Source organism: Sus scrofa, chromosome 2, assembly GCF_054392235.1.
Source record: "Sus scrofa isolate SSC_HxYL_T2T_F1_AM1 chromosome 2, Sscrofa_HxYL_maternal_Yorkshire_Landrace_v2.0, whole genome shotgun sequence".
In the NCBI taxonomy this organism is placed as follows: domain Eukaryota; kingdom Metazoa; phylum Chordata; class Mammalia; order Artiodactyla; family Suidae; genus Sus; species Sus scrofa.
In genome coordinates, this window is record NC_139384.1 from 82,153,043 (window position 1) to 82,177,457 (window position 24,415).

The 24,415-nt window shown below is 51.4% G+C and overlaps 1 protein-coding gene across 15 annotated transcripts in view; it reads right to left on the reverse strand.

Moving 5' to 3' along the window:
* Positions 1-24,415, reverse strand: part of ARHGEF18 (Rho/Rac guanine nucleotide exchange factor 18) — a 96,144-nt gene that overhangs the window by 55,796 nt on the left and 15,933 nt on the right. For 8 of the 15 annotated variants that reach the window (XM_021083931.2, XM_085013129.1, XM_085013128.1 and 5 more), the window contains 9 exons: positions 23,423-23,544; positions 14,463-14,722; positions 13,285-13,435; positions 12,495-12,609; positions 11,786-11,843; positions 11,410-11,454; positions 10,557-10,634; positions 9,271-9,373; positions 8,985-9,126 (listed from right to left, as the gene is read on the reverse strand). In XM_021083931.2, the coding sequence (XP_020939590.1) occupies positions 8,985-9,126; positions 9,271-9,373; positions 10,557-10,634; positions 11,410-11,454; positions 11,786-11,843; positions 12,495-12,609; positions 13,285-13,435; positions 14,463-14,722; positions 23,423-23,437 (967 nt within the window). In that variant the 5' untranslated portion in view covers positions 23,438-23,544. Of the gene's footprint in view, positions 1-1,263; positions 1,361-8,984; positions 9,127-9,270; positions 9,374-10,270; positions 10,635-11,409; positions 11,455-11,785; positions 11,844-12,494; positions 12,610-13,284; positions 13,436-14,462; positions 14,723-23,422; positions 23,545-24,415 lie in introns of those variants that run through there. The other 7 variants (XM_021083933.2, XM_085013132.1, XM_085013133.1 and 4 more) reach the window with 2 other exon arrangements.

Genomic DNA, 24,415 nt, shown 5'->3' on the forward strand with positions numbered 1-24,415 from the left:
TATACCTGAAACTAACACAACATTGTAAATCAACTATACTTCAATACAATAAAACTTTAAAAAAATACAGACCTGGGAGCATACCATATGCACAGAATATGTAGCATTCATTGAGCATTCACCATATGCCAGGCACTCTGCTATGCACCTTACACATATGATCTTATCAAATCCCCAAACAATCCTTATTCCCAGTTTAAAGGTAGGGAGACTGAGGCTTGGAGGTGAAAACTGGGACCAGAACCCAGATCTGAGCTGACACTCAAACCTGAGCTCTTGACACGTCTCCATACAGCTCCAGAATTAATCATTCACCAGGATACCTGCAAAATCATCCTCAAATCGCCCTTGGCCATAGGGCTGTTCACCTGTCCTGAACTCTCTCTAGTCAACAAGAAGAGACCGGCCCTTCAACACTCCTGGCTGGAGTTCCACTCTCCTGGAAAGGAAGCAAGGCGTGGGGGAGCTGTTTTCTCCATTTCCGTGGTAAAACTTCACGAATGCTTTTTACCCCCATGGCCAGCCATCTCTTCTACCTCTTCGATCTCAAGCACCAAAGCACCAGGTATAAAGGACAAGGGGAGGACGGCTACAGCAAACCATGAGAGGACCACAGGCCGCTCAGAGCTGCCCGCAAGGAAAGCAGCACCGCACCATCTAAATTCCTCCCCAAGAGAGAAACTACACACACACACACACACACACACACACACACACACACACACACGCCGCACCATCTAGATTCCTCCCCAAGAGAGAAACTACACCCCCCCCCCACATACACACACCCCTACACACTTTGTGTGGTTTTGTTACCACAACGATCAACTTCTCCAAGGAAAGAGTTCTGCCCGGAGGCTTCAAGTACCCCAGCGCTGGAAATTGTTATGGTTATCACCACATCCCAAGTCCTGCCCCGGGCGCTCCCGAAACTGGAACCCACGTCCTTTCCTCCCTGAACAGGGGCGGCTGCACTGCCCGAAAGCTGGAGCTCGGACGGGGCCGGTGGGCAACGTCCGCACTCTGCATTCGCCAAACAGAGCCATGTGCACTAAAAGGGCAGCCTGCACAGCAGGACCCGCCAGCCAGCTCGGAGGAGACCAAGGGGGCCTGGCCTGAGGCCGAGGCAGCCCCGGGGGTCTCTCGCCGGAGGCCGCTCCTGAGGCTAGACGGCGCCTCTCCTGGGCCCCAGCCATCTCTGGAGGTCCTTTCTCCTCAGGCCCGCCCCGCCGCCCTCACCTGGGTCCCCCGCGGGCCGCTTACCGTCCGCAACTCTCCGCTAGCGTCCCTGAGTCCGCTGCCGCCCGGCCTCCCGGGATCCACCGCCGCCCACTGCGCGGAGCCGGAAGCGGGAAGCCTCACGGAGGAATTGCGCACGTGCAGCCCCGCCTCCGAGGGTGGGTCAGAGGGTGTGAGCCCGGAAGGGGGCGGGGCCTTGAGGATCCGAGGGTCCGGGGAACCCCGGACTCCGAACCAGAGCTTTGCCGCAAGCCGTGGTCTTTGTCTGGGGCTTCGGCGGGACGAGGGGTCAGAGGGGGAGGGCGATCCTTGAGGGGCGGGTCAGTGGAGCATGCGCGCGCCTAGAGGAGATCCTGAGGGAAAATCAGTGGGGTTGAGGGGCGTTTTTGGGTTAGAGGTCAACGGGGCTCTGGGGTATCTGCGGGATTGGCGGGGGGGCGCTTAGGGAGAGGTCCTAAGGAGAGGTCAGCGGGGTTGGGAGGCGTTTTGTGGGGTCAAAGGGGGCCTGGGTGAATAGCGGGGCTGGAAGGGGCTTCCGGGGATAGGATGATGGGGCTGGGGGGCGGCTTGGGGAATTAGAGGTTCAGGAGGCAGGCGGGGGGATACAGCAGAAGCCTGGGGTCGGGTAAGAGGCATGAGTCCGAGGCCGAAAAGTGTGAGAAGGGAAAGTACAAGAAATGGAGAGAACAGGTCTGTCACCTGCGAAAAAGGGGCAACATAGATTACAGGAAGTGTAGATTTACACATCTTGGAAAAAGGAGTCATACATTTATTTATCAAGTGTTCGCACACACCCCAACATAGGTACCACAGGTACCCCAAACGCACCAGACACCAGGCAGATGTCATCAGGTCCTCAAAACTCATTTTCAGGCACCCCAAAATAGGTCAGACACCCCACCCAAGTCTGTCAAATATCCCCAAACTCTTCAGAATCTGAAAAAACAACTGTCCCCAAAGCAGCAGACACCTTCATCTAGGAGACATCACATAGCCCCAAACATACCAGAGACCCCACATGGAAACTTTCAGATATCCTTCAAAATCTACACCAGATACCCTCAACACAGATGCTATCAAATACCCCCAAACAGGCGTTCAGAGTGTGAAATACATGCTAGACACCTCCACACAGGTGTTTTTAGACACCTACAGACATGCTAGATGCCTCTCCCAAGTGCCAGCACCCCTCAGGTGCCACCAGACTGTCCAGTCCTGTGGCTTCTTGTCTATTCCATCTCCCCCCTAGGTGGAAGGCATGGGCAGGAACCGGGAGAGGACCCAGGCGTCTTTTCCTAAGGTCCGAGCTGATCAACCAAATCAAGATAGCCCCAAACCAAACTCACTTCAAAACATAGAGTCAGCGTGTTGGGAGCTCTCAGTCCAGAAATTGGGTGGCAGAGTCCCCCAGGTGACCTGCCTTCAAATAAGTGCAGTGATCATGATCAAGAGAGGGAGCGTGTCCAGGGAACTGGAGGGTCCAGAAGTGCAAGGACATACTTCATCAGACACCCCACCCCAGTGGAGGTCTAAAGCCCAGACACAAATACTTTCGAGGTCTCAGCAGATCCATAAATGTTCACTCTCTGAATTGCTGTGACTTTTGGACTTTATTCTGAAGGCAATGGGGAGCCATTGAAGATTTTAAGCAGGAAGAGTGGCAGGATTCTCATTTCTATAGCCACTTTGGTTAAACTCTGTAGGTGGGCACGGTTCTCCCCTAAATGTAGGGACCAATTTTTCCAAGTGTCTGTCAAGGAAAGAGAGGTATTTCTGTTCTTGCCTTTATCCATGCAACCATCCTGCTTTTCTTTAGTTCTTATCATGGGCCAAGGACTCTGCTAAGAGCCAAAGAGTTTCCATCTATAGCAGCATTACTCAGTCTTGGTACTAATGAACAGTTGGAGCTGGATAATTCATCAGGGGCTTCTGTGCATTGGAAGTTATTCAACAGCAATCCCCGGCCTCTACTCTGGGGGTCAGGAGCACCCTCAGTCCTGACAACCAAAAATATCTTCGGGCATTGTCAAATGTTCCCTGGGGTGCCAAATGGCCCTTGGCTGGCAGCCATTGGCCTTTGAGACACTCAGAAATTAAAGTCACCTTATGCAGGCTTCCTGGGGGAGGTGGCCCTGCGCTTTGTCTGGGAGGGTGAGTAAGGGTTAGGTGGTGGAGGAAATTCAGGAACAGCCCTGAATGAACAAGACTCAGGTGATGGGCACGGGGAAGCCATGAGACCTCAGGGTGACAGGGCCACAGATCCTGATGGCTGAGCATTGGGAGAGTGGGATGGAAGGGCAGGCAGAGTCAGACCACAGAGGGGCCTCAAAGATCAAGGGCAGGAACGGGGCTGTCTGGAATGGCATTCCAGCAGCAGGGCTGGTCTCTAGGAAAGCATCTCAGCTTTACCCTGGAAATGCACCTTCCATAATTACCTGGAGCATGACTCATTCCCTGTTCTGTTTAACTTAACTGTGGGGCCGTTTCCTTAAGGTAACTTGTGGCTTTGAAGACCTCTGATGGTAGGTAGGCTTGTGGCGAGTTACACCTGGGCAGTGCCTGCTCTCAGCCTTCTGGGAGTGGGACCTGGCTGTTCTGGCCCCATATGCTTCCTTAGGTGTGGGGCTGTGGTCAAAGCCCAGGGTCAGGGTCTATGATTTAGATGCTGGCTTTGCCTCAATAACAACAAGGAATAGTAATGATAATGACAAGGTGTCACCATTGCCCCTGTGTACCAGGCACCATGCTGAAAGCTAGCCCCATCATTTCTTTTATACAAACTTCAATCTTCCTTGATCTCAAAGCGTTGTCCTGAAAGTCAAATGATGTCTCCAGGAGGTGGAATTGATCCCTCCCCTCCCTAAAGTAGGCTGGATTGAGTGACTCGCTTCTGAAGAATAGAATAGGGAACAGGAAAATTGGGAACCTGGTAGGCATTACCTTAACCAGGTGATACAAGTTAACCTGTCATGACAACAGCACTTACCCTCAGGAAGGTTCCCCAGACCTATAACCCCTTTCTAATTTTAAGAAAAATCAGACAAACCCAGATTAAAGGACAGCATACAAGATACCTTTCTCAAGACTGTCAAGGTCATGAACAATAAGAAGAGACAGAGAAATGCTCACGGACCAGAAAGACCAGGGAGACAGGGTGGTTGAAGATAGTGTGTAACGGAATTGGATCCTAAAACAGAGGGAGATCACTAATGGAAAACAAAAAACTTGGTGGAGTTCCCTGGTGGCTCAGTGGGTTGAGGACCTGGTGTTTTCACCACTGTGGCTTTGTTTAGTGCTGCGTGCAGGTTCAATCTGAGTAGTCTAGAATTTAGTTAATGGTACTGTACCAGTGTTGGTTCCAAAGTTGTGACAAATGTAGTGTGGTTATATAAGATATTAACATGAAAGGAATTTGGGTGAATGTTAGAAAGGGGTCCTCTGCTCTCTGCACTTTTCTATAAATCTGAAATGAAAAGTTTCAGGGAGCAAAGGGGTCTCCCCCACCAGTGGAGGGGTGGAGAGTCCTCAGATCATTGTACACTTGTAGGGTATAATGCCACAAGGTAGCAAAAAAAAAAAAATTCCAGTGCCAAGTTACAGATATTTTTGAAGTCTGATCCTTTGGTTTCCTATAATGTTGAAATTCCTAAGTAGGTGTTAGTTTCTCTAGAGTATTAGCAGTAGATTTTTCTTGAAACAAACAAAACATTGTTATCCCTCCTGCCTATTTTGCATCATACTCTCCACTTGGTTACTTGTTGGTTTATGCTAGCCACAGAAAGCAATCCCCAACAGTTTCATGCTTACACCAAAAATTAAATCTCATCCCTTAGTATCTGGTATTTTGGCCATAAGTCGACTGATAAGAGATTATCGGAAGCTAGTTATAGAATCTGAAAATAAACTCTGGTCTCTTCTTTGCTATTTTAAGGTTTTCATAGAAGCCAAGGACTCTGCCAAACATTTTTGCAAGTGGGACTGCTTAATATTTCATGCAGGAACAATACATTTTTGCCTGGTTTAAAATTACTGGTAGCTTATTTTAAAGTGAGAGAAAAACAACTGAGCACATGCTTGCTGTCTTTAGAAGAGTTTGCAAACATTCAGTACAAAAGTGTTTTCACAGACTCACAGACATAGAGAAAAGACTTGTGGTTGCAAGGAGTGGGATGGACTGGGTGTTTGGGGTTGGTAGATGCAAGCTATTACATTTAGAAGGGATGCGCAATGAAGTCCTGCTTTACAGCACAGGGGACTATATCCAGTCTCTGGGGCTAGAACATGTGTTCTATCTGTGTGCTGGGTCACTATGCTGTACAGCAGAAACTGACACAACACTATAAATCTATTATACTTTAATGAAAATGTTTTTCATTTTCCTGTTATTTTAAAAATTATTACACAGAGCTATTATTGATGCCATCGTGGGGTGGGAAACTCTCAAAAATTGCCCCGAATATTGACATTAAGGACATCGAACAGCAAAGTGTCTTTGATAAATGAAACTTCTGCTTTTCATGTATCTGTAATTTGATTTTCTTAAAATAGAAAATTTTGCCTTTGGCACAACTACAAAAAATTAAAAGCTTATTTTATTAAAAAAAACAGTGGCGTGATATGGCAGTGGATTGGCTATCAGGGCCTCAGGTTCTGAGTTCAAATATTGCTGTGTGACCATGAGCAAGAACTTAACTCCTCTGGGCCTCAGTTTCCTCATCTGTAGAAAGGGGGAGTACTAGTGCCTTACAGAGTTACTGTGAGGGTGTGGTTTTGTTTTGCTTTTTAGGGCCGCACCTGTGGCATGTGGAAGTTCCTGGTCTAGGGGTTGAATGGAAGCTGCAGCTGCCAGCCTATGCCACAGCCACGGCAAGGCAGATTGGAGCTGGGTCTGCAACCTACACAACAGCTCATGGCAACACCAGATCCTTAACCCACTGAGCAGGGCCAGGGATTGAACCCGCAACCTCATGGGTAGTCAGGTTGGTTACTCTGAGCCACAATGGGAACTCCCTTGTTTTGGTTTTTTGGGCTGCATCCTCGGCATGTGGAATTTCCCTGATCAGGGATTGAACCTGCACCGTAGCAGCAACCAGAGCCCCTGCCATGACAATGCACGATCCTTAACCTGCTGCACACAAAGGAACTCCCCCATTACTCTTATTATTTGTGCAAAGTCTTCTGTGATTGTCAAGTGACATTCAGAAAATCAGTCCCTGTCTATACCCTCGTCTTCAAGGTCAGATGTGTTTACTGATCTGCCAGCTACTATTAAGTCACTTCCTGGAGTCCTCCTTGCTGCTGGGAAACCTAGCTCAGGGGGTTAGCAAATTTTGGCTGTAAAGAGCTGTACGGTAAATAGTTTCAGCTTTGAGAGCATGCTGCAAAATACGCAGCTTTGCTGTGGCAGCATAGAGGCAGCCATTCATTTCTGTATTGCCCATGTATTCCAGATCTTTGACCTCACCCTTCCTTCTGCCAACCTCTCACTTGCCCTTTGAATTTGATACCCAGGTGGGCTGGATCCTGGCTCTCCAGGAAGGTCCCTGTATCCAGCAGACCTCAGCCTCCAAAGAAGAAGAAGGAATTAGGAAGTCAGCTGCTGTTTAAAAGGATGCTGAAGACTTTGCAAAGCCTGAGGTTGGAGACTGCTTGCTGGTGTGGCAGATAGTGTGGGTTGGAGATCTTCCAATGGAGAGAAAGCTCCAAACAGGCCAGCAGCTGCTAAGAGCCCCATTGCCAGCAACACGATGCTCCGGAAAGAGAGGGGAATGAGGAAGAAGGAAAATGCTCACGTGCGGGGCCAGGAAAGGAAGAAATGCAAAAGGTGTGGCTCAGGGCACGTGGAGGGAGGGCGCTCACCGCGCAGCCCACCCTGGGGCCAGGGTGGGCCAGTTCTCCATCTTCCTAGCCCGTTGGTGCTCAGCAGGGTGATCCTGGCCAGTCACCTGACCAGTCTAGAAACATTTTTGCTGTGGGATGGGTGTTAATAGCATCTGGTGGGTGGAGACCCGGGATGCTGCTCAAAATCTTCCTCAACAAGGCACGAAACAGCCCTCCCCCTCCCCCCAAGAATGACCAGACCTCAAATATTGATAGTGTCAAGGTCAAGGAACCCCACCCTAGCCCAAATTTGCTGGCCACAGAGTACTGCTGATTTTTCGCTGTAAACCGCACATCTCTTTTCTAACAAACAAGTCGCTGCTGCCTCCTCTCCATGTCTTACCGAGTGGGGCTTATTTTCAAAAAAGGCCAAGTGCTAAATCTTAGAAAAGACCAACGTCATCTCCCTCTATGGCCTCTGGAACCCAGTACTCTTTCCTTTTTATTTATTTATTTATTTAGGCCGTGCCCGCAGCACTCGGAAGTGCCTGTGCCAGGGATTGAACCTGTGTCACAGCAGTGACCGAGGCGGCTGCAGTAACAATGCTGGATACTTAACCCGCTGTGCAACAAGAGAACTCTGCAGTATTCTTTTGTGAGCAGAAACCCTTGTCCCTCAGAGTGCCCTGGGAGGCAGGAAATTGCCTCTTAGGGGCTGAATTGTGCCCCCACCACCTCCAATTTGTATGTTCCAGTGACAATCCCCCTCAATCCATCAGAAGGTGGTTTTGTTTGGAAATAGTGTCATTGCCAATGTCTGATGTATTTAGTTCAACGAGGTCATACGTCGTTAGGATCAGCCCAAATACAAGTTCTTAGAAAAAGGGGAGTTTGAGAGGTAGACATGCGCACAGGGACAAAACCACCTTAAAAGCTCAGTCCTGCTGCCAGAAGCAGCTGGATTTCCAGAAGCCAGGAGGGAGTCCTGGAGTGGACCCTCCCTTCCCGCCTTCAGAGGGAGCCCAGTCCTGCTGACACCTTGATCCTGGACTTCACCGGAACTGGGAAACAATGCCTCTCTGCGTTTAAATCCAACCAGATGATGATACTTTGTTATGCAGCCCCAGCTAACTAATACACTCACTAGCCTGAGTTGGGGTTTTGCCAAAGGATTTTTTTTTTTTTTTGGTCTTTTTGCCTTTTCTTGGGCTGCTCCTGCAGCATATGGAGGTTCCCAGGCTAGGGGTTGAATCGGAGCTGTAGCCACCGGCCTATGCCAGAGCCACAGCAACAGGTGATCCGAGCCACATCTGCAACCTACACCACAGCTCACGGCAATGCCAGATCCTTAACCCACTGAGCAAGGCCGGGGATCGAACCCACAACCTCATGGTTCCTAGTCGGATTTGTTAACTACTGTGCCACAACGGGAACTCCCTTTTTTTTTTTTTTAAGGGCTGTCCCCTTAGCATACGGAATTTCCCAGGCTAGGAGTCAAATTTGAGCTGCAGCTGCCAACCTACACTGCAGCCAGATCCGAGCCACATGTGCAACCTACACCACAGCTCACGGTGATGCCAGATCCTTAACTCACTGAGTGGGGCCAGGTATTTAACCCACATTCTCATGGATACTAGTCAGGTTCATAACCTGCTGAGCCACAATGGGAACTCCTGCCAAAGGAGTTTTGCAATGACAGAAGCTGAGACTTAAAGGGAATGTTGGGGGCCCTAACCAACCATATGGTCTCTGCTCTTGGGATGGATCCCTAGTGACTTCCAGGGAGCCAGGGGCGGCCATCACTGAGAAAGGGTGAAATGGGACAAGGATGCAAAGATCAAAGGAGGCTATGAGAGTAATTTAGGGGACATAAAGGAGAGCAAGTAACTGCCATCCAGGAGGATGGGCTGGGCCACCAGACTTACCAGAGCTCAGAAAAGGTTTGCCACACAGGGGGCAGCTGGAGTGGCCAAAGACGGTTCCTCGAGCCAGCTGGTGCCCGTTGACACATTCCTTCCTCTCTCGAGCATCCTGACTCTTGTCCTTCAGAAGCACTGGGCTCTTGCCCTGTTTGGGACAGAGGGAGGCATGAGGATGCCCTGCGCATCCAGTTCTACCTCAAACCCAGGGCTCTGGGGCCAGGCGCACCCTAACAAGCTGAAGATGGCAGAGGGGGTCCCCCAACCCCACACCATGACCCGGCCCCCTGACCTTCTCCTTCTGCCTGGTGACTCGACAGCGGAGAGAGCTCAGTCTGCGCTTCACCCTGGTGCCCCTGTCACTCCTCTCCGTCTTCCCCACGCTGTCCTCACTCCTAAGGGGAAGAAACTTGGGTGAGGAGGGCACAGCAGCCAGTCCTTCAGGTCGATCTTGGGACCCACCTGGAATCTGTCTCTCTGGGGTCCCCTCATCCTGTTTCAACTCCACTGTGGTCCCCAACTCTCTCCCTCCTCTCACGTACTTATTCACTCAACAAACATTTACAGAGGTTTGCAAAACTCCATGCATCTTGAGGACTGGGTTTGCAGAGATGAATATAACAGGGTCTCAAGCTTGAGGACCCTGGATGGGCCTTGTCCATCTCTGCCTCCTCCCTGTGATTCATGTCCCTTTCATACCTTTTTTTTCTCCCTGTCTTTTTAGGGCCGCACCCTCAGCATATGGAAGTTCCCAGGCTAGGGGTCGAATCGGAGCTGCAGCTGCCAGCCTACACCACAACCACAGCAATGCGGGATCTGAGTCGCTTCTACGACCCACATCACGGCTCACAGCAACACCGGATCTTCAATCCACTGAGTGAGGCCGGAGATGGAACCCGTGTCTTCAGGGATACCAATCAGGTTCTGAACTTGCTGAGCCACAATGGGAGCTCCCCCGCTTCATATCTGACCAGACTAAAATGCTTCCCATTCTTCCTATAGGATCTCTCTCAAACCCTGCTCCCTTCTTCCCACCCAACATTCCAGCCCCAGATCGCAGTCATGACCCTCCTGGATGACCAGTGCAAACTCATTTAACAAATACATACTAAGTCATTGCCAACCAAATGCAGCCCCTGCAGAATCTGTTCCCTGGAGGAAGATTCCACACCTCCAGTCTGCACCCCAACCCTTACTGTGCTTCTTTGCTGCCCAGAGGGATCTCACCTCTGCTAACTCCTCTTTCCTCCCCTCCTCCTGGCCCCACCCTGACACCGGTGCCCAGAAGTCACCTATTTCTTCCTCATCTCTGCATATTGGCAAACTCCTACTCTTCCACCGGAACCCAGCTTGAGTGGTCACCTCCTCCAAAAAGTCTTTCTCTGCCCTCCCAGGGCATGTGAAGACCGCTTCCCACCTGCCGCCCTCATCATTCTCCTGGTGCTTCTAGTGAAAAAGATGGGGGCCCCAACTCCTCCCTCCTCCCCCCTTCCCCCGGCTTAGGGTCGCGAACAGAGGGCCAGGGGTGAAGGCTTGTGGGAATCCAGTGCCAACCCCACCCAAGCTCTGCATACTCACTCAGACAGGAACTCAAACCAGGTGAGGTTCGAATGGGTCCCTCTGGGGCTGACTGACAAGCGAGCCCTCTGCCGGGCCCTGCAGGATCAGAGGGGATGGACATCTGGGTTGGCAGCCCTTCCACCCTCCCTCTTCCCCCAGCTGCCCCTTCTCCTGCCCCTCTCCTTCTGGGCTCCCATGGATAGGTGTGCACCCTGAGCTGAGACTCCCACCATCCCTCCATTTGTGGGCTTGTATACATGGTCAAAGTGATGGGTTTTCTTTTTTCCTTCTTCTTTTTTCTTTAATGGCTGCACCTGAGGCATATGGACGTTCCCAGGCTAGGAGCTGAATTGGAGCTACAGCTGCTGGCCATAGCAGTGGCCAAGGCCAAACCAGATCCAAGCCACATCTGCAACCTATGCTGCAGCCTGGGGCAACACCTTATCCTTAACCCACTGAGCAAGGCCAGGGATCAAACCCGCATCCTCATGGACATACGTTAGGTTCTTAACCCGCTGAACCACAGCAGGAATTCTGGTGATGAGATTTCCAGCAGAGGGTGGTAACAGGTCTTAGTTGGACAAAATCAGCATGTCAGGAAGATTTTCAAACAGATGGCGGTATTCTGGGCAAGAGGCACCTTTTCCCGTTTGTACAAAGGTACCCCGTGGGCTGGTGGCGGCTTGCAGCTGTACTTTGTCCTTTTCCACATCTGTGCCTCCTCCCAGTTTACCTGTCACTGTTTTCCTCCCATTTCTACCTGTCTTCACAACTGTCCCCCATACCTGTCCTCCTATACCTGTTCCCTGACACTCCCCCCACCTGCCCTTCCACACCTGTTCCATCATACTTAGTCCCCCTTCCCACTTACCCATGGTACTCTCGGAGTTCTTGAAGCACCTGCTGGACAATCAACCTGGGGTGGGGGATAAAAAGAGCCTATGGTTGCCCCTGATGACAGGTGTTCCCCAAGATGAGCTGTGATGGCCCAACCTGGTCCTGGGTCCTAACCCAGAGCCTCAATCCCTCACTCGATGTGGAGACCCTTTCTGAGGGCGCCCGGGTCCCTTGCTTGGGAGAAGGGTGCTGTGGGAGAGAAGATCAAGGTCATAGAGGAACTGGGAGGGACCGTGGCTGGCCCTGTCACTTAACTGCCAGCGAGGCTACACCCTGTACCCCTCTTCCCCAAGTCTCGAACCCTTGGCTGTCCACTGGGGTCCCTCTCCCATCAGTGGGCAGACACTCACACGTGATCCGGCTCCACGTGGTCTTTTTCCATGCACTCCAGCACCGGTGGAGCCAAGCCTGGAAGCAGCCCCATCCCAAGAGGCACAGGTATGAGGGGGGCTCTGGGGCAGGACCAGCTCAGCAATGCGCCCCCTGACCCCACCGCTGCAGAACTGGAGACTTTCTGGATGGGGCTTGCCACTCTTAGGAAGGAGAGGTGTAAGGAGGGCAGAGAGCCCAGGATGGAAGTGTCCCCCACATGTCACGAGTGCCTCTCATGCGCTAAGCACTTTACACAAACACACTCAGGGATCCCTCTAAGCCACCCTAAGGAAATACACTAATCATCCCATTCTTATAGAGAAAGCCGAGGAGGCTCAGAGACAGCCTGGAAAGTGGTAGATTCCAGTTTGACCTGTGGGTCTGTCTGATACGAGAGGGAGGCAAGCTCTCTTCAGTTAGCAATTCAGAGACAAAGAAGGAGATAAAGAGACAGAGTCAGAGTGAGAAGAAAGAGCCCTAGGGTCATTGCGATGGTGTGTCCACCCTGGACTAAGGCACCAGGGGAGGGGGAGGGGCAGGGGCTGGAGGAGCCACGCGCCCCCCCCCCCCGCCCCCGCATTCTTCCCAGTTCCTGATCAGGGGACCCTGAGCACCCACCACCAGTGCCATGGGGTTGGGGGGGGACCTCCAGGGGTTTGAATGAAGGAAATCCCCAGGCTGGGCTACCTTGAACAGCTGGAGCAGGCACTTCCAAAGCGGGAAAGATTTCTAGGGAGTTGATCTCATCGAAGGACATGGGAACTGACCGTGATCTCACTCTTTTCTCAGGGCTGTCACATTCCTGCTGGGAATAAGCATCACACTAAGCTTGGAGACTGCCTGGGCTGCAGGCAGGCTCACCAGGTGGAGGGTGCCTGGCCTCCAGCTGCAGACAGAGGCTACCCCCATGCCCCCAGCCACACAGATGGGTCTCCATAGCAGCTGAGGGCTAGAGCCATACCCTCCACAGCAGTCCGGCCAAGGCCCCCACCCCCCACCAGCTGTGGGCTAGAGCTCTGGCATTCTGAGCCACAAATTTCAGCCATGGCCAGGAACTTTCCCCCCAAGTTATGGTCATGGCTAAGATGCCCCAGGGGCAGGCCATCGCCCTGAGCATGCATTCCCCAGCTTTGGGCTATAATCCCAGACCGGAGAGATGAACCCTCCCCTAGTTGCAAACTCCAGTCATAGATGGGACTTCCTTCCAGCTGCAAAGATGTGGAGACACCCCCCAGCCCCCAACCCCTGCTCTCCAGGCCATGGCTTGCACTGGGAGTCAAGGATCCCCTATTGTGGACTCCACCCTAGCAAAGGACCCTCAGGCCTGGGCTGGAGTCTCAGGACTCAGAGACTCCCCAGTCAAGGGCTACACCTGCCACAACAGGCTCTGGGTAAGGCAGTTCCTTCCCACTGGCTGAACCAACTCCTGTGCCCACAGGTGTGTTATCTTCTGGGCGTGGCTGTGAGCTGCACCCACCTTGCTCGGTTGCTCTATGGGGGTGCTGCCCCCAGGCAGACACGCTTGGGTCCAAGCCTGTAGGCCCTCTTCTGGCAAGTTCAGGGCCAGGCTGGCCAGTGTCCTGGGGAGACAGGACCCCTGGGTCTCAGCTGAGGCATCAAGGCTGAGCCTGGTGGAGGAAGGTAGGGAGTCAAGTCTCTGCCACCTGGTTGCCGCCCTGACTCCAGCGTGCGAGGCATGGGGGGCCTGGGAGAACCCAAGGGTGCTCTTTGCGGGGGCGGGCAGAGACAGGTGCAGATTTCCCAATTCCAGAGGGGTGGGTGAGGACGCTGGTTGTGGAATTTGCTACTGAAGCTTCATTTGCATTGCAGGCCTGTTTTTTACACAGACTGGATTTATATTTGGGGGGAACTATGAGGAGCAGAGGGAACTGGGGTGAGCAGCTAAAGCATCCTTCTCCCCTGTTTAGGGCTTGCCACTGTGGTGTGTGGGTGGCACTGAGCACACAGTTTGTTTTGTTTGGTTTTTGGAAGTTCCCAGGCCATGGATGAACCTGCACCACAGCAGCACCAGATCCTTAACCTGCTGCACTGCAAGGGAACTCCATGCACCTGTTTGTTGTTTGTTTTTTTTGGTCTTTTTTCGGTCGCACCTGCAACATATGAGGTTCCCAGGCTGGGAGTCCAACTGGAGCTGCAGCTGCTGGCCTACACCCCAGCCATAGCCTCATCTGTGACCTATGCTGCAGCTCATGGCAACGCCAGATCCTTAACCCACTGAGTGAGGCCAGGGATCAAAACTGAGACCTCATGGATACTAGTTGGGTACATTTCCACTGAGCCACAATGAGAACTTCATCATGAAACTGTGTTTTGATCACAACTGCCTTGGTGGCTTTGTGCATGTGTGTATGAGGGACATGTTTCGGCTTCTCTGTTTGGGTTTGGGGGGTGGGGTTTGTGTACCCAGAGTGCGAGAGTGAGTGTGCACATCTGGGTCCAGCTGTGCCTGCAGGGTTCCCTTAGCCATCAGTTTGGCTGTCTTCTGACAGTGCAGACACCTCTGGTGGCCCTTGAGCTAGGTGACACAGAGGCGGGGGGTGGGGGGAAGGCAGTGTGGCCTTGCCACCCTGGGGGTGTGTCCTGGAAGGCATCAATGGGGATGGGGGAGTGAAGGGGGGTGGGGGTGGCGCTGACCTCTGCCAGGTTTCAGAGCAGCTCCGTGACCTCTCCCAGCTGCGTCTCCGCTGCAGGCCCTGGGATCCAGCCGAGGAGGAGAAGGGTGAGTCTGTTCCAACTTCTTTGCTAGGGGTGCCGCTGCCCCCGGCTCCTCCAGGTTGGCTGGGTGAAGGGACCTCCAGGCCCAGGTCCTGGAGATACACGCTGCCCTGAAGGGCCCCCAGATCCAGGCTGAGGTCCTCTGCACTCTTGCCGAGCGGCCCTGGAATTCCATCCTCCTGGAGGGCAGTGGGGAGAAGGAACTGACCAGGCTGCCGAGGCCCCCTGACACCCAGCCCCTGCCCATCCTCCTCCCATCCCGTCCAACCTGAGCTCAGCACCTATCTGGTGGCAGGCGGGGAAGACTGGGGGGTGGTCACCCAGCCCCACCCAGGCTAGGTCTAACCTAGGTCCTCAAGGTCTTATCTCCCCTTGAAAAGGGGCTGAAAATCTGGGCTCCCAGACCTGATTCTACCTCCCTGGTTTTCGGTCTGATTATCTTAGGAAACTGGCAAATTAACCTCTGTCTTGTCAGCTCAGCCGGCTTTTTTTTTTTTTTTTTTTGTCTTTTTGCCTTTTCTAGGGCCGCTTCCCGTGGCATATGGAGGTTCCCAGGCTAGGGGTCAAATCAGAGCTGTAGCCACCAGCCTATGCCACAGCCACAGCAATGTGGGATCCAAACCACATCTGCGACCCACATGACAGCTCACGGCAATGCTGGATCATTAACCCACTGAGCAAGGCCAGGGATCGAACCCGCAACCTCATGGTTCCTAGTCGGATTTGTTAACCACTGCGCCATGATGGGAACTCCAAGCTGGCTTGTTTTAAGCCTCATGGTCTGTGAATGCAATTTGTAAAAGCACGGAGCTGAGTTCTCCTGGTAGAACTTCAGGTGCTGTCAGGGCTTCTAGTTTTTTCCCTGGGCTGCTTAGACGTGTCTCCTTATGCATCTCCTGGACACTAAGTCTCCCTCCCAGGCTAGGACGAGGGTGAGGTAAGAGTGGCACTTGCCCGAGGCACAAAATTGAAAGTGGGGTGCCCCCCCAAATTCAGGAACCAAGAAAAACATACTTTAAGACCGACTTTTAAAAAAGCCTCAGAGTTCCCGTTGTGGCGCAGCAGAAATGAATCCAACTAGGAACCATTAGGTTGCGGGTTCGATCCCTGGCCTTGCTCAGTGGGTTAAGTATCTGGCATTGCCTAGCAGGTGCAGCTCTGAGTCAACCCTAGCCAGAGAAGTTCCATATGCTGCTAAAACAAACAAACAAAACCCCCCAAAACCCTCAATATAGTGCAAAGAGATCTACAATGAATAAATGATCAGAAGGTTAGTACCTGAGAGGATTGGACTCGGCACCTCGTTCACCTCCCTCTACTTCCGGCCCTGCTCAGTCCTAGTAGAGTATATACCCTGGAACCTCTGAGCTCCTAAATCCCCTGCAATACCTTCCCTTCCCCCACGGCAGAAGCCTGAGCTCACCACCGCCAGCACAGTACAAAGGGCACCAGCTCGGCTGCCTCCTGCTTCTGGCCCCTCAAACCCTCATGTTTCCACCCACGCACGAGGCAGCGACATGCCAAGTGCTCTCAGACAGAAAAGATACACAGAGGTGGACAATGATGTAACATCCAAACGCACCAACCCGTAGCCGCGCGGAACTACCAAGGCGTTATCCCTGATCCCACTGAAGCTCCACTAGGGGGCGTTGTCACCCCACTTTCCAGATGAGGAGACTGAGGCGCCGGGAGCAGAAAGGACGATGCAGTCCTGGGCCACACAGTCGGTAAACTGCAGAGCTAGACTCAAACTCAATAAACTCAGATGTGTCTAGGTCCAAGCTCTATGTTCCTTCTTACTTTTTTTCCCTCCTATATTTCTTTCTTTCTTTTTGTCTTTTTTAGGCCACACCCATGGCTACATGAAGGTTCCCAGGCTAGGGGCTGATTCAGAGATGTAGCCACTAGCCAATGTCACAGCCACAGCAATGCCACATCCGAGCCGAGTCTGCAACCAAAACCACAGCTCACGGCAACACCAGATCCTTAACCCACTGAGTGATGCTAGGGATCAAACCTGAGTCCTCAGGGATGGTAGTCAGATTCGTTTTCGCTGAGCCACGATGGGAACTCCTCCTCTATTTCTTTTTTCCTCTGCTTCCTTTGCCCTTCTCCTCTCTCTCCCTCCCGGTCATTCTATTTGTCTTTTTCTCCTCCCCCCCCCCATTCCAGGGCACCTGTTTTTTCCTCTCTTTGGGGACCCTCCTCTTCCAGGCCACCCACAGACAGCCTGGTGAACTCCTACTCATCCTTCAAAACCCAGCTTGGCATGCCTTCCAGGCATCCTTCCTGACTCCTCCAGTCTAGATGAGATATCCCTCCTTTGGGTTGTCAGGATCAGCAGGACAAGGTCAGTCCCTTTCCAGGACTTTTTAGCACTGTCTTCAGATGGTGACAGTATTCACACCTGCCTTGGAATGAGGGCAGGAGAGCTATGCAGGATCTAGCATTTTCTCTGATTGCCCCTGCTTGGAGCTCTTCATAGTTTTAACTCCTTCCTTCTTCTTATCATAGTAAAACATACATAATATAAAATTGACCATTTGAACCATTTTATGGGGCTGTGCCAATGGCACGTGAGAGTTACCGAGACAGGGATTGAACCCACACCATAGCAGTGACCCAAACCACTGCAGTGACAATGCCAGATCCTTAATCCATTGTGCCACAAAGGAACTCCTTAACCATTTTTAAAGGTACAGTTCAGTGACATTAAGTACACTCTCATTGCTGTGCGGCCATCACCACCATTCATCTCCAGAACTTTTTTTTTTTTAAATTTTCTGTTCCAGACCTGTTAAACAGTAACTCTTGGTTCTCACTTCCTCAACCCCTGGTAACCTCGAATCTGCTGTGTCTTATTGAATTTGCCTATTCTAGGGACCTCCTAAAGTGGAACGGTGCAGTATTTGTCCTCTTGGAGTTCCCATTGTGGCTCGGTGGGTTAAGAACCTGACAAGTATCCATGAGGATTTGGGTTCAATCCCTGGTCTTGCTCAGTGGGCTAAGGATCTGGTGATGTGGTGGGTTGCTGTGTAGGTTGCAGATGCAGCTTAGATCCCGAGTTGCTGTGGCTGTGGTTTAGGGCAGCAGCTGCAGCTCTGATTCTACTCCTAGACTGGGAACTTCCATATGCTGTGGGTGCACCCCTAAAAAGAAAAAAAAATTGTCTTCTTGTGTGTAGTTTTTCACCTAGCATAACTTTTTCAAGTTCATCTGTGTCATGCGTCAGAATGTCCTTCCTTTTTTAAGGCTGGATAACAGTTCATTGTGTGGATGGGCTACATTGTATGGATGGAAACAAAACTACGTTTCATTTGTCTAGTCTTTTTTTTTTTTTCCCTTTTTTCATGCCCCAAGGCATATGGAATTCCCTGGCCAGAGATCAGATCCGAGCCACACTCCTGATCTATGCTGCAGGGGTGGCAATGCCAGGTCCTTTAACCCACCGTGCCAGGCCACAGATTGAATCTGCATCCTGGTGCTGCAGAGAAGCTGCTGATCCCATTGTGCCACTGTGGGAACTCCCATCTAGCCAGTCTTTGATGGACATTTGGGTTCCTTCCACCTCTTGGCTCTTGTGGATAATGCTGCTATGAACATGGGTGTGCAAGTATCTGTTTGAGTCCCTGCTTTCACTTCTTTTGGGTAGATCTGCAGAAGCTGGGTTGCCAGACCATACAGTAATTTTCTGATTGACTTTTGGGACTCCCACCATACTATTTTACACAGCTTCCTATTTTATATTTTTTTGGGGGGCACAGCCTTGTCATTTGGACATTCAAGAGCCAGGAATTGAACCCGCACCACAGCGATGACCCAGGCCGCTGCAGTAACAATGCCTTAACCTGCTGAGCCACCAGGGAACTCCCACAGCCTTCTTTCTTGAATCTCTCCTTTGTATCCACTAATCTTGTCTCTCTCCCACCTCCCTGGCTGCTCCTTCTCTGCCTGCTGCTTCCTCCCTGGGTCCTTCATACTCCAGGGTCCCTCTTCTTCAGCCTGTGTCCCCAAACGCCACACCTCTGGCCCTGGCTGGTCTGGGTCCCCCTGGCCGTCCTGTGACTTCAGCAGCGGTCTCCCCTTTGTGGCTCTGATTCCCCTCCCTGGTGCCTGGACAACCTCTACCTACTCCTGTCTCCTCTGCCACAGCCCCAAAGATTTCCTTGTGTCTCTGGTTTTCATCCTCCTATATATATAAACACATTAGGACAGCCTCTTGGCCAGGATGGCGCCCCCCCAACCTCCGCCACCGCCTCACCCCCCGCCCCATCCCTCTCCTGCATCTGGCCTCCCTCTCAGGAGGCAGAAATGGGAGCCGGGCCAGAGCTGTGGGTAGAGGGGGTGGTGGGCAGCTACGGTACAGACTGTCCTAACCCCCTGCAGCAGGTACAGCGAGGGGTGGGGAGAGGCAGGGGGCTTCATCCTTTGCTTGAAAACCTTGTGTCTTTCTTCCAACATTTCCTGGGTGAGAAATGGGAGCCGGCCCAATGGGGGCGTTTCTGGGCATTTGACCAAACATTGTATGCTGGCCCCTACACCCCACAGAAGATGCAATAAATCCAGGCTTGGCTCCCTGGACCCTGGAGAGCTTTGGGGGATGGGTCCCTTCCCCCCGCCCCAGCAGATCCAGAGGCAAGATGTCTCAGGAATCCCCACTCCAGAAGGGTTTACTGGATGCAGATTCAGATAGTCCATGGATCAACTGCTTTTAAAGAAATGTAAATAGTTATTTATCTCCCTATATTGGGGGAAAAAATAGCACACCCAAGCAACCTCAAGTCTCTTGTTTCTCTGGTTCCATTTCATCATGTATAAAAGGGAACTGGTTTCAAACAAAACTGCAAATAAGGAGTTCCCGTTGTGGCGCAGCAGAAACTAATCCAACTAGTATCTGTGAGGATGTGGTTCCATCCCTGGCCTTGCTCAGCAGATTAAGGATCAGGCGTTGCCGTGAGCTGTGGTATAGGTCGAAGATGCAGCTCATCCTGTGTTGCTGTGGCTGTGGCTGAGGCCAGCAGCTGCAGCTCCCATTGAACCCCTAGCCTGGGAACCTCCATATGCCACAGGAGTGGCCCTAAAAGGTAAACAAACAAACAAACAAAAAAAACCAACAACAACAAAAAAAACCCAAAACCACGTAAATAACAGGTGAAGATGGTTTTTGGGTTTTCAAATGCTTGAGTTTTTGAATGGCTCAAGTTGTCAAGAGCCCTTCTTCAATGTCTGCATTCTTGGATGGCTTTTATGAGCTCAGTGTGACCTCAGTCAAGTTTCTAACCCTCTTAAGGCCTGGGTTCTCATCTCTTGTCTTTTTTTTTTTTTTTTTTTTTTTTGCCATTTCTTGGGCCACTCCTGCAGCATATGGAGGTTCCCAGACTAGGGGTCGAATCAGAACTGTAGCCACTGGCCTACACCAGAGCCACAGCAACGCGGGATCCGAGCCGCGTCTGCAACCTACACCACAGCTCACGGCAATGCCGGATCCTTAACCCACTGAGTGAGGGCAGGGATCAAACCCGCAACCTCATGGTTCCTAGTCGGATTCGTTAACCACTGCGCCACGATGGGAACTCCCAGTTTTCTCATCTCTTAAGTGGGTGTTTTCTTGGAGGATTGCTGTGCAGGTAAAATAAGATAATGTTTACACACGGCAAGGCCTCCATCAATGGAAACAGATATTATGGTTGTTTTTATTTTTTTTCTTTTTAGGATTGCACCTGTGGCATGTGGAGGTTCCTGGGCTAGGGGTCGAATCGGAGCTGCAGCTGCCTGCCTACACCACAGCCACAGCAACGTGGGATCCAAGCCGCATCTGTGACCTACTGTGATCCAGCTCACGGTAATGCTGGATCCTTAACCCACTGAGCAAGGCCGGGGATTGAACCCACATCCTCATGGACACTAGTGGGGTTCTTAACCCACTGAGCCACAACAGGAACTCTGGTTGTTATTGTTTTTCCACTTTAGGAGTCAGTGCCATTCCTCGGAGAAAGTTGATGACCTGCCAGCTGAAGGCACACAGTCAATCCCCTGCCGTCCTGGGGCTAATTGGAGCAGACTGATGACTAAACCCAGGAGTTATAATCAAGTATGATCAAAAGTTCTAGAAAGTGAGCCAGAGAAATGAGTGGGGGCCGCTGACCTTGTCTGGAGGACAGGTATTCTGGGTTGGAGTTTTACTTAGAAACTAATAGCATTTATTGTTATTATTTTTTAAAATTTAAATTAAAATTAAAAAAAAATTTTTTGGCTGTGCCTGTGGCATGGGGAATTCCTGGGGCCAGGGACTGAACCCAAGCCACAGCAGTGACCAGGCCAGATCCTTAACTGCTAGGCCACGGAGAACTCCCTTATTTTATTTTATTTTATCTTATTTTGTCATATTTTATTTTTTGGAGTTCCCAGGCCAGGGATCAGATCTGAGCTGCAGTTTCAACTTTCACTGCAGCTGCAGCAACACTGGATCTTTAACCCACTATCCTGGCCTGGGGATCAAACCTGCAACCCTGCGCTCCAGAGGTGCCACTAATCCTGTTGTGCCACTGTGGGAACTCCTAATTTTAATTTTTTTGAGTTTGAAAAATAAGGTTTATTCTAAGCTAGATCATATAGAAAAATCTTTTTTTTTTCTTTAAGTACAAACCCTGGGATAATCATTGGTATGAAAAATCTACTAAGGGGAACTTCGGAAAGATTAGACAATCTTTAGGCAACTTCCACAGTCAAAATAAAACCAACCCTGCCCCGTTTCCAACTACGTAAATAGTCTGCATGACATGCAAATGACTTCTCGACTGGCTATATAGTTTAGGTTGCATATATTTTAAAATAATCAACATCTTACCAGTGTATATATAAATTTCAGTAGAAAGTCCTACTAGGAGTTTCCTGGTGGCTCAGTGGGTAAAGTGGTAAAGTGAGTCACTGCCACTGCTGTGGTGCGGGTTTGATCCCTGGCCCAGGAACTTCTACATGCCTTGGGTAGGGCCAAAAAATAAATAAAGTCCTGGTGAAAAAAAAAAAAAAAAAAAAAGAAGGAAAGAAATCAGGGAGATGTTCCTGGAGGAGGTGACAGTTAGGGAAGCCCTGAAGAATGAGTAGCAGTTAAGTCAGCAGAGGCTCCCAATGAGGGCATTCTGGGCATGAAGAGAACAGGATGTTTGGAAGCCTATGAGCTTGAAAGCTCATGGTGCCTTTCCCAAACTGGCAAGATTTTCTTGTGGCTGGAGGGTGTGTGTGTGTGTGTGTGTGTGTGTGTGTGTGTGTGTGTGTGTAGGGTGGAATGGGGCTAGATCAGCAGGCCTGGTAGGCCAAGGAAGGATTTAATCTCTTAAGTTCCAAAAAGTGATAATAGGGAGGGCAGGGGGCTCTGATCTGTCTTCAGAAAGATTATGCAGGATGCAGAGCCCAGGGGGGTTTGGATTGGGGGGGCAAGGCTTTGGGAATAGCAAGGACATCTGTGCAAATTATCTGGGGAAGCGATTACAGGTGCCTCCACCAGGACGCTGGAGAAGCGGGGAGAGATGCGGACAGACTTGACAGTTGTGCAGGTGGAGAGCTCACAGGGCTTGGGGAGGGAAGAGGCAAAGACATTGCCTTCTGCTGCCTCCAGCTCTGGAGACCAATCACATGAGGACAGGGACAGAGGTGGAGGCGCTTATTTGTTGGTGGTGGTGTAGAGGCTCCCTGCCTCCCCAGACGCAAGGTTTTTTCCCCGCCATTCTTTCTGTCCAACAGTTGCTATTCCAAGAGATCCAGAAGCCTAGAAGGATCCAGAGCTAAACTCCAGTCCCAGTACTATCTTTGTTTACCCTGTCTTCTCCCTGACACCTAGGCCCATTCTTTCCCTGCCTAGACCCCAGTGTGCTCTTCTATAAAATGCCAGGGGCAGATACACAGAACGCCCTATATAGTTTAACTGTAACAGAGTCTCCTTCCTTAGCGTGATGGGTGGTGTAAACTGCCACTCAGACCCTCCTTCAGTGAGCATGTGCTGTCCTAGATGCTGGGGAGGGGGCTGTCAGCAGATGCTGTCAAACGGTAGCCCCCCTCTGGAAAGTCACACCTCTTCCTGGGCAGCCCACAGGCCAAGACTGATTGATGTGGGGACGTAATGACTTGGCCACCTCAGCCTGATTTGGGACCCCTCCGCAGGGCTGTTCTAGCTCAGAGCTCCTGTGGGAGCTTTTCCTTCCCTTTTTATTCATCCATCTACTCACCCATGCATCCGTCTACCCATTCTTCCCTCCTATCTCCTTTCCTTCTTTCCCTCCATTAAAAAAAATTTTTTTTGGTCTTTTTGCCTTTTCTAGGGCCGTTCCCACGGCATATGGAGGTTCCCAGGCTAGGGGTCGAATCAGAGCTGCAGCCACCGGCCTGCACCAGAGCCACAGCTACGCAGGATCTAAGCCGCGTCTGCGACCTACACCACAGCTCACGGCAACGCCAGATCCTTAACCCACTGAGTGAGGGCAGGGATCAAACCCGCAACCTCATGGTTCCTAGTCGGATTTGTTAACCACTGTGCCACCACGGGAACTCCCCCTCCATTCTTTTTACATCATCCATCCATCCATCCATCCATCCCTTCCTTCCTTCCATCCCCATCCATCCCTTCTGTCAATCCTCCTTTCGTTCCTTTCTTCTCTCCATTCATCAACCCACCGCTCTATGCATCCCACCTTCGCTCTTCCTGTTCCAGAAAGGATTCATTTCCTTATCTGTAGAGTGGGAAAATAACTGCTTGGCCATGTTTTAATGAGAGCTCCCTGAATTAATGCACACAAAATGCCTTCTAAAATGCAGGTGTCAAACAAAGGGTACTTGCTGCCACTGACGGCATCAGCTCCTGCTCGTCTCAGGAGTCAGACACCTGCCTGCTCATCCCCCATGGCAGAGAAGTCTGGGCACTCTGGCCTCCAGCGTCCACTGCTGCTCTTGGTGGCGGAGTCTGCAGCTCCAGAGTCAAAGGGCTGGGCACATGGCTTGGACTCAGATCCTGTGAGGAAAGGAGAGACAATGTCAGGGCTAATCTGGGAGGCCTGAGGAGTCAGGGTCTGGGTTCTGCATCTGGGCCTCAGTTTTCTCATCTACAAAGTGGGGTGGTGGGGGAGGGTGGGCTCAATGATCTTGAAGCTAACACTCACACACACCACCACTTCCCACCACTCATCCTGAGCCTGGAGCAGACATTTCTGTTCAGTCACAGGGCTTTTTCCTGCTGAGTCATCATCCCCACGGAATTCTTCCCAGTGCACCTTATTTATTTATTTATGTCTTTTCTAGGGCCACACCCGTGGCATATGGAGGTTCCCAGGCTAGGGGTTGAATTGTAGCTGTAGCCGCTGGCCTACGCCACAGCAATGCCAGATCCGAGCCGCATCTGTGACCTACACCACAGCTCATGGCAATGCCGGATCCTTAACCCACTGAGCGAGGCCAGGGATTGAACCGGCAACCTCATGGTTCCTAGTCGGATTCGTTAACCACTGAGCCACGACGGGAACTCCTCCAGAGCACCATTTTTGTAAGCCATCCTCCAGCTGACCTGAGTTGGCTCATGATACAGAATCGATTTGTTTTGCCTGCTCTGGCAACAAGCCCTCATTTGATAGAATGGCTCCCTAAGACCAAATGCAAGTACCCAGCACCCACATTTTGGAGGATCTCTAACGGTGGAACTTCAGGCTGCCTCTGTCCCTATGTTGTACTTTGAGTTCTGGGGACTGCTGGGTGGCTCGGTAGAGAGGAGAAAACAAGGGCTTTGGGGTCAACCAGACTGTGTCCTTGCCTGGACCTGCCACTAATGGCTGCACGCCCTTGCGGCAGGCGCCTCTCCGAGCCTGTTTTCTCACCAGGGAGGTGGGTGT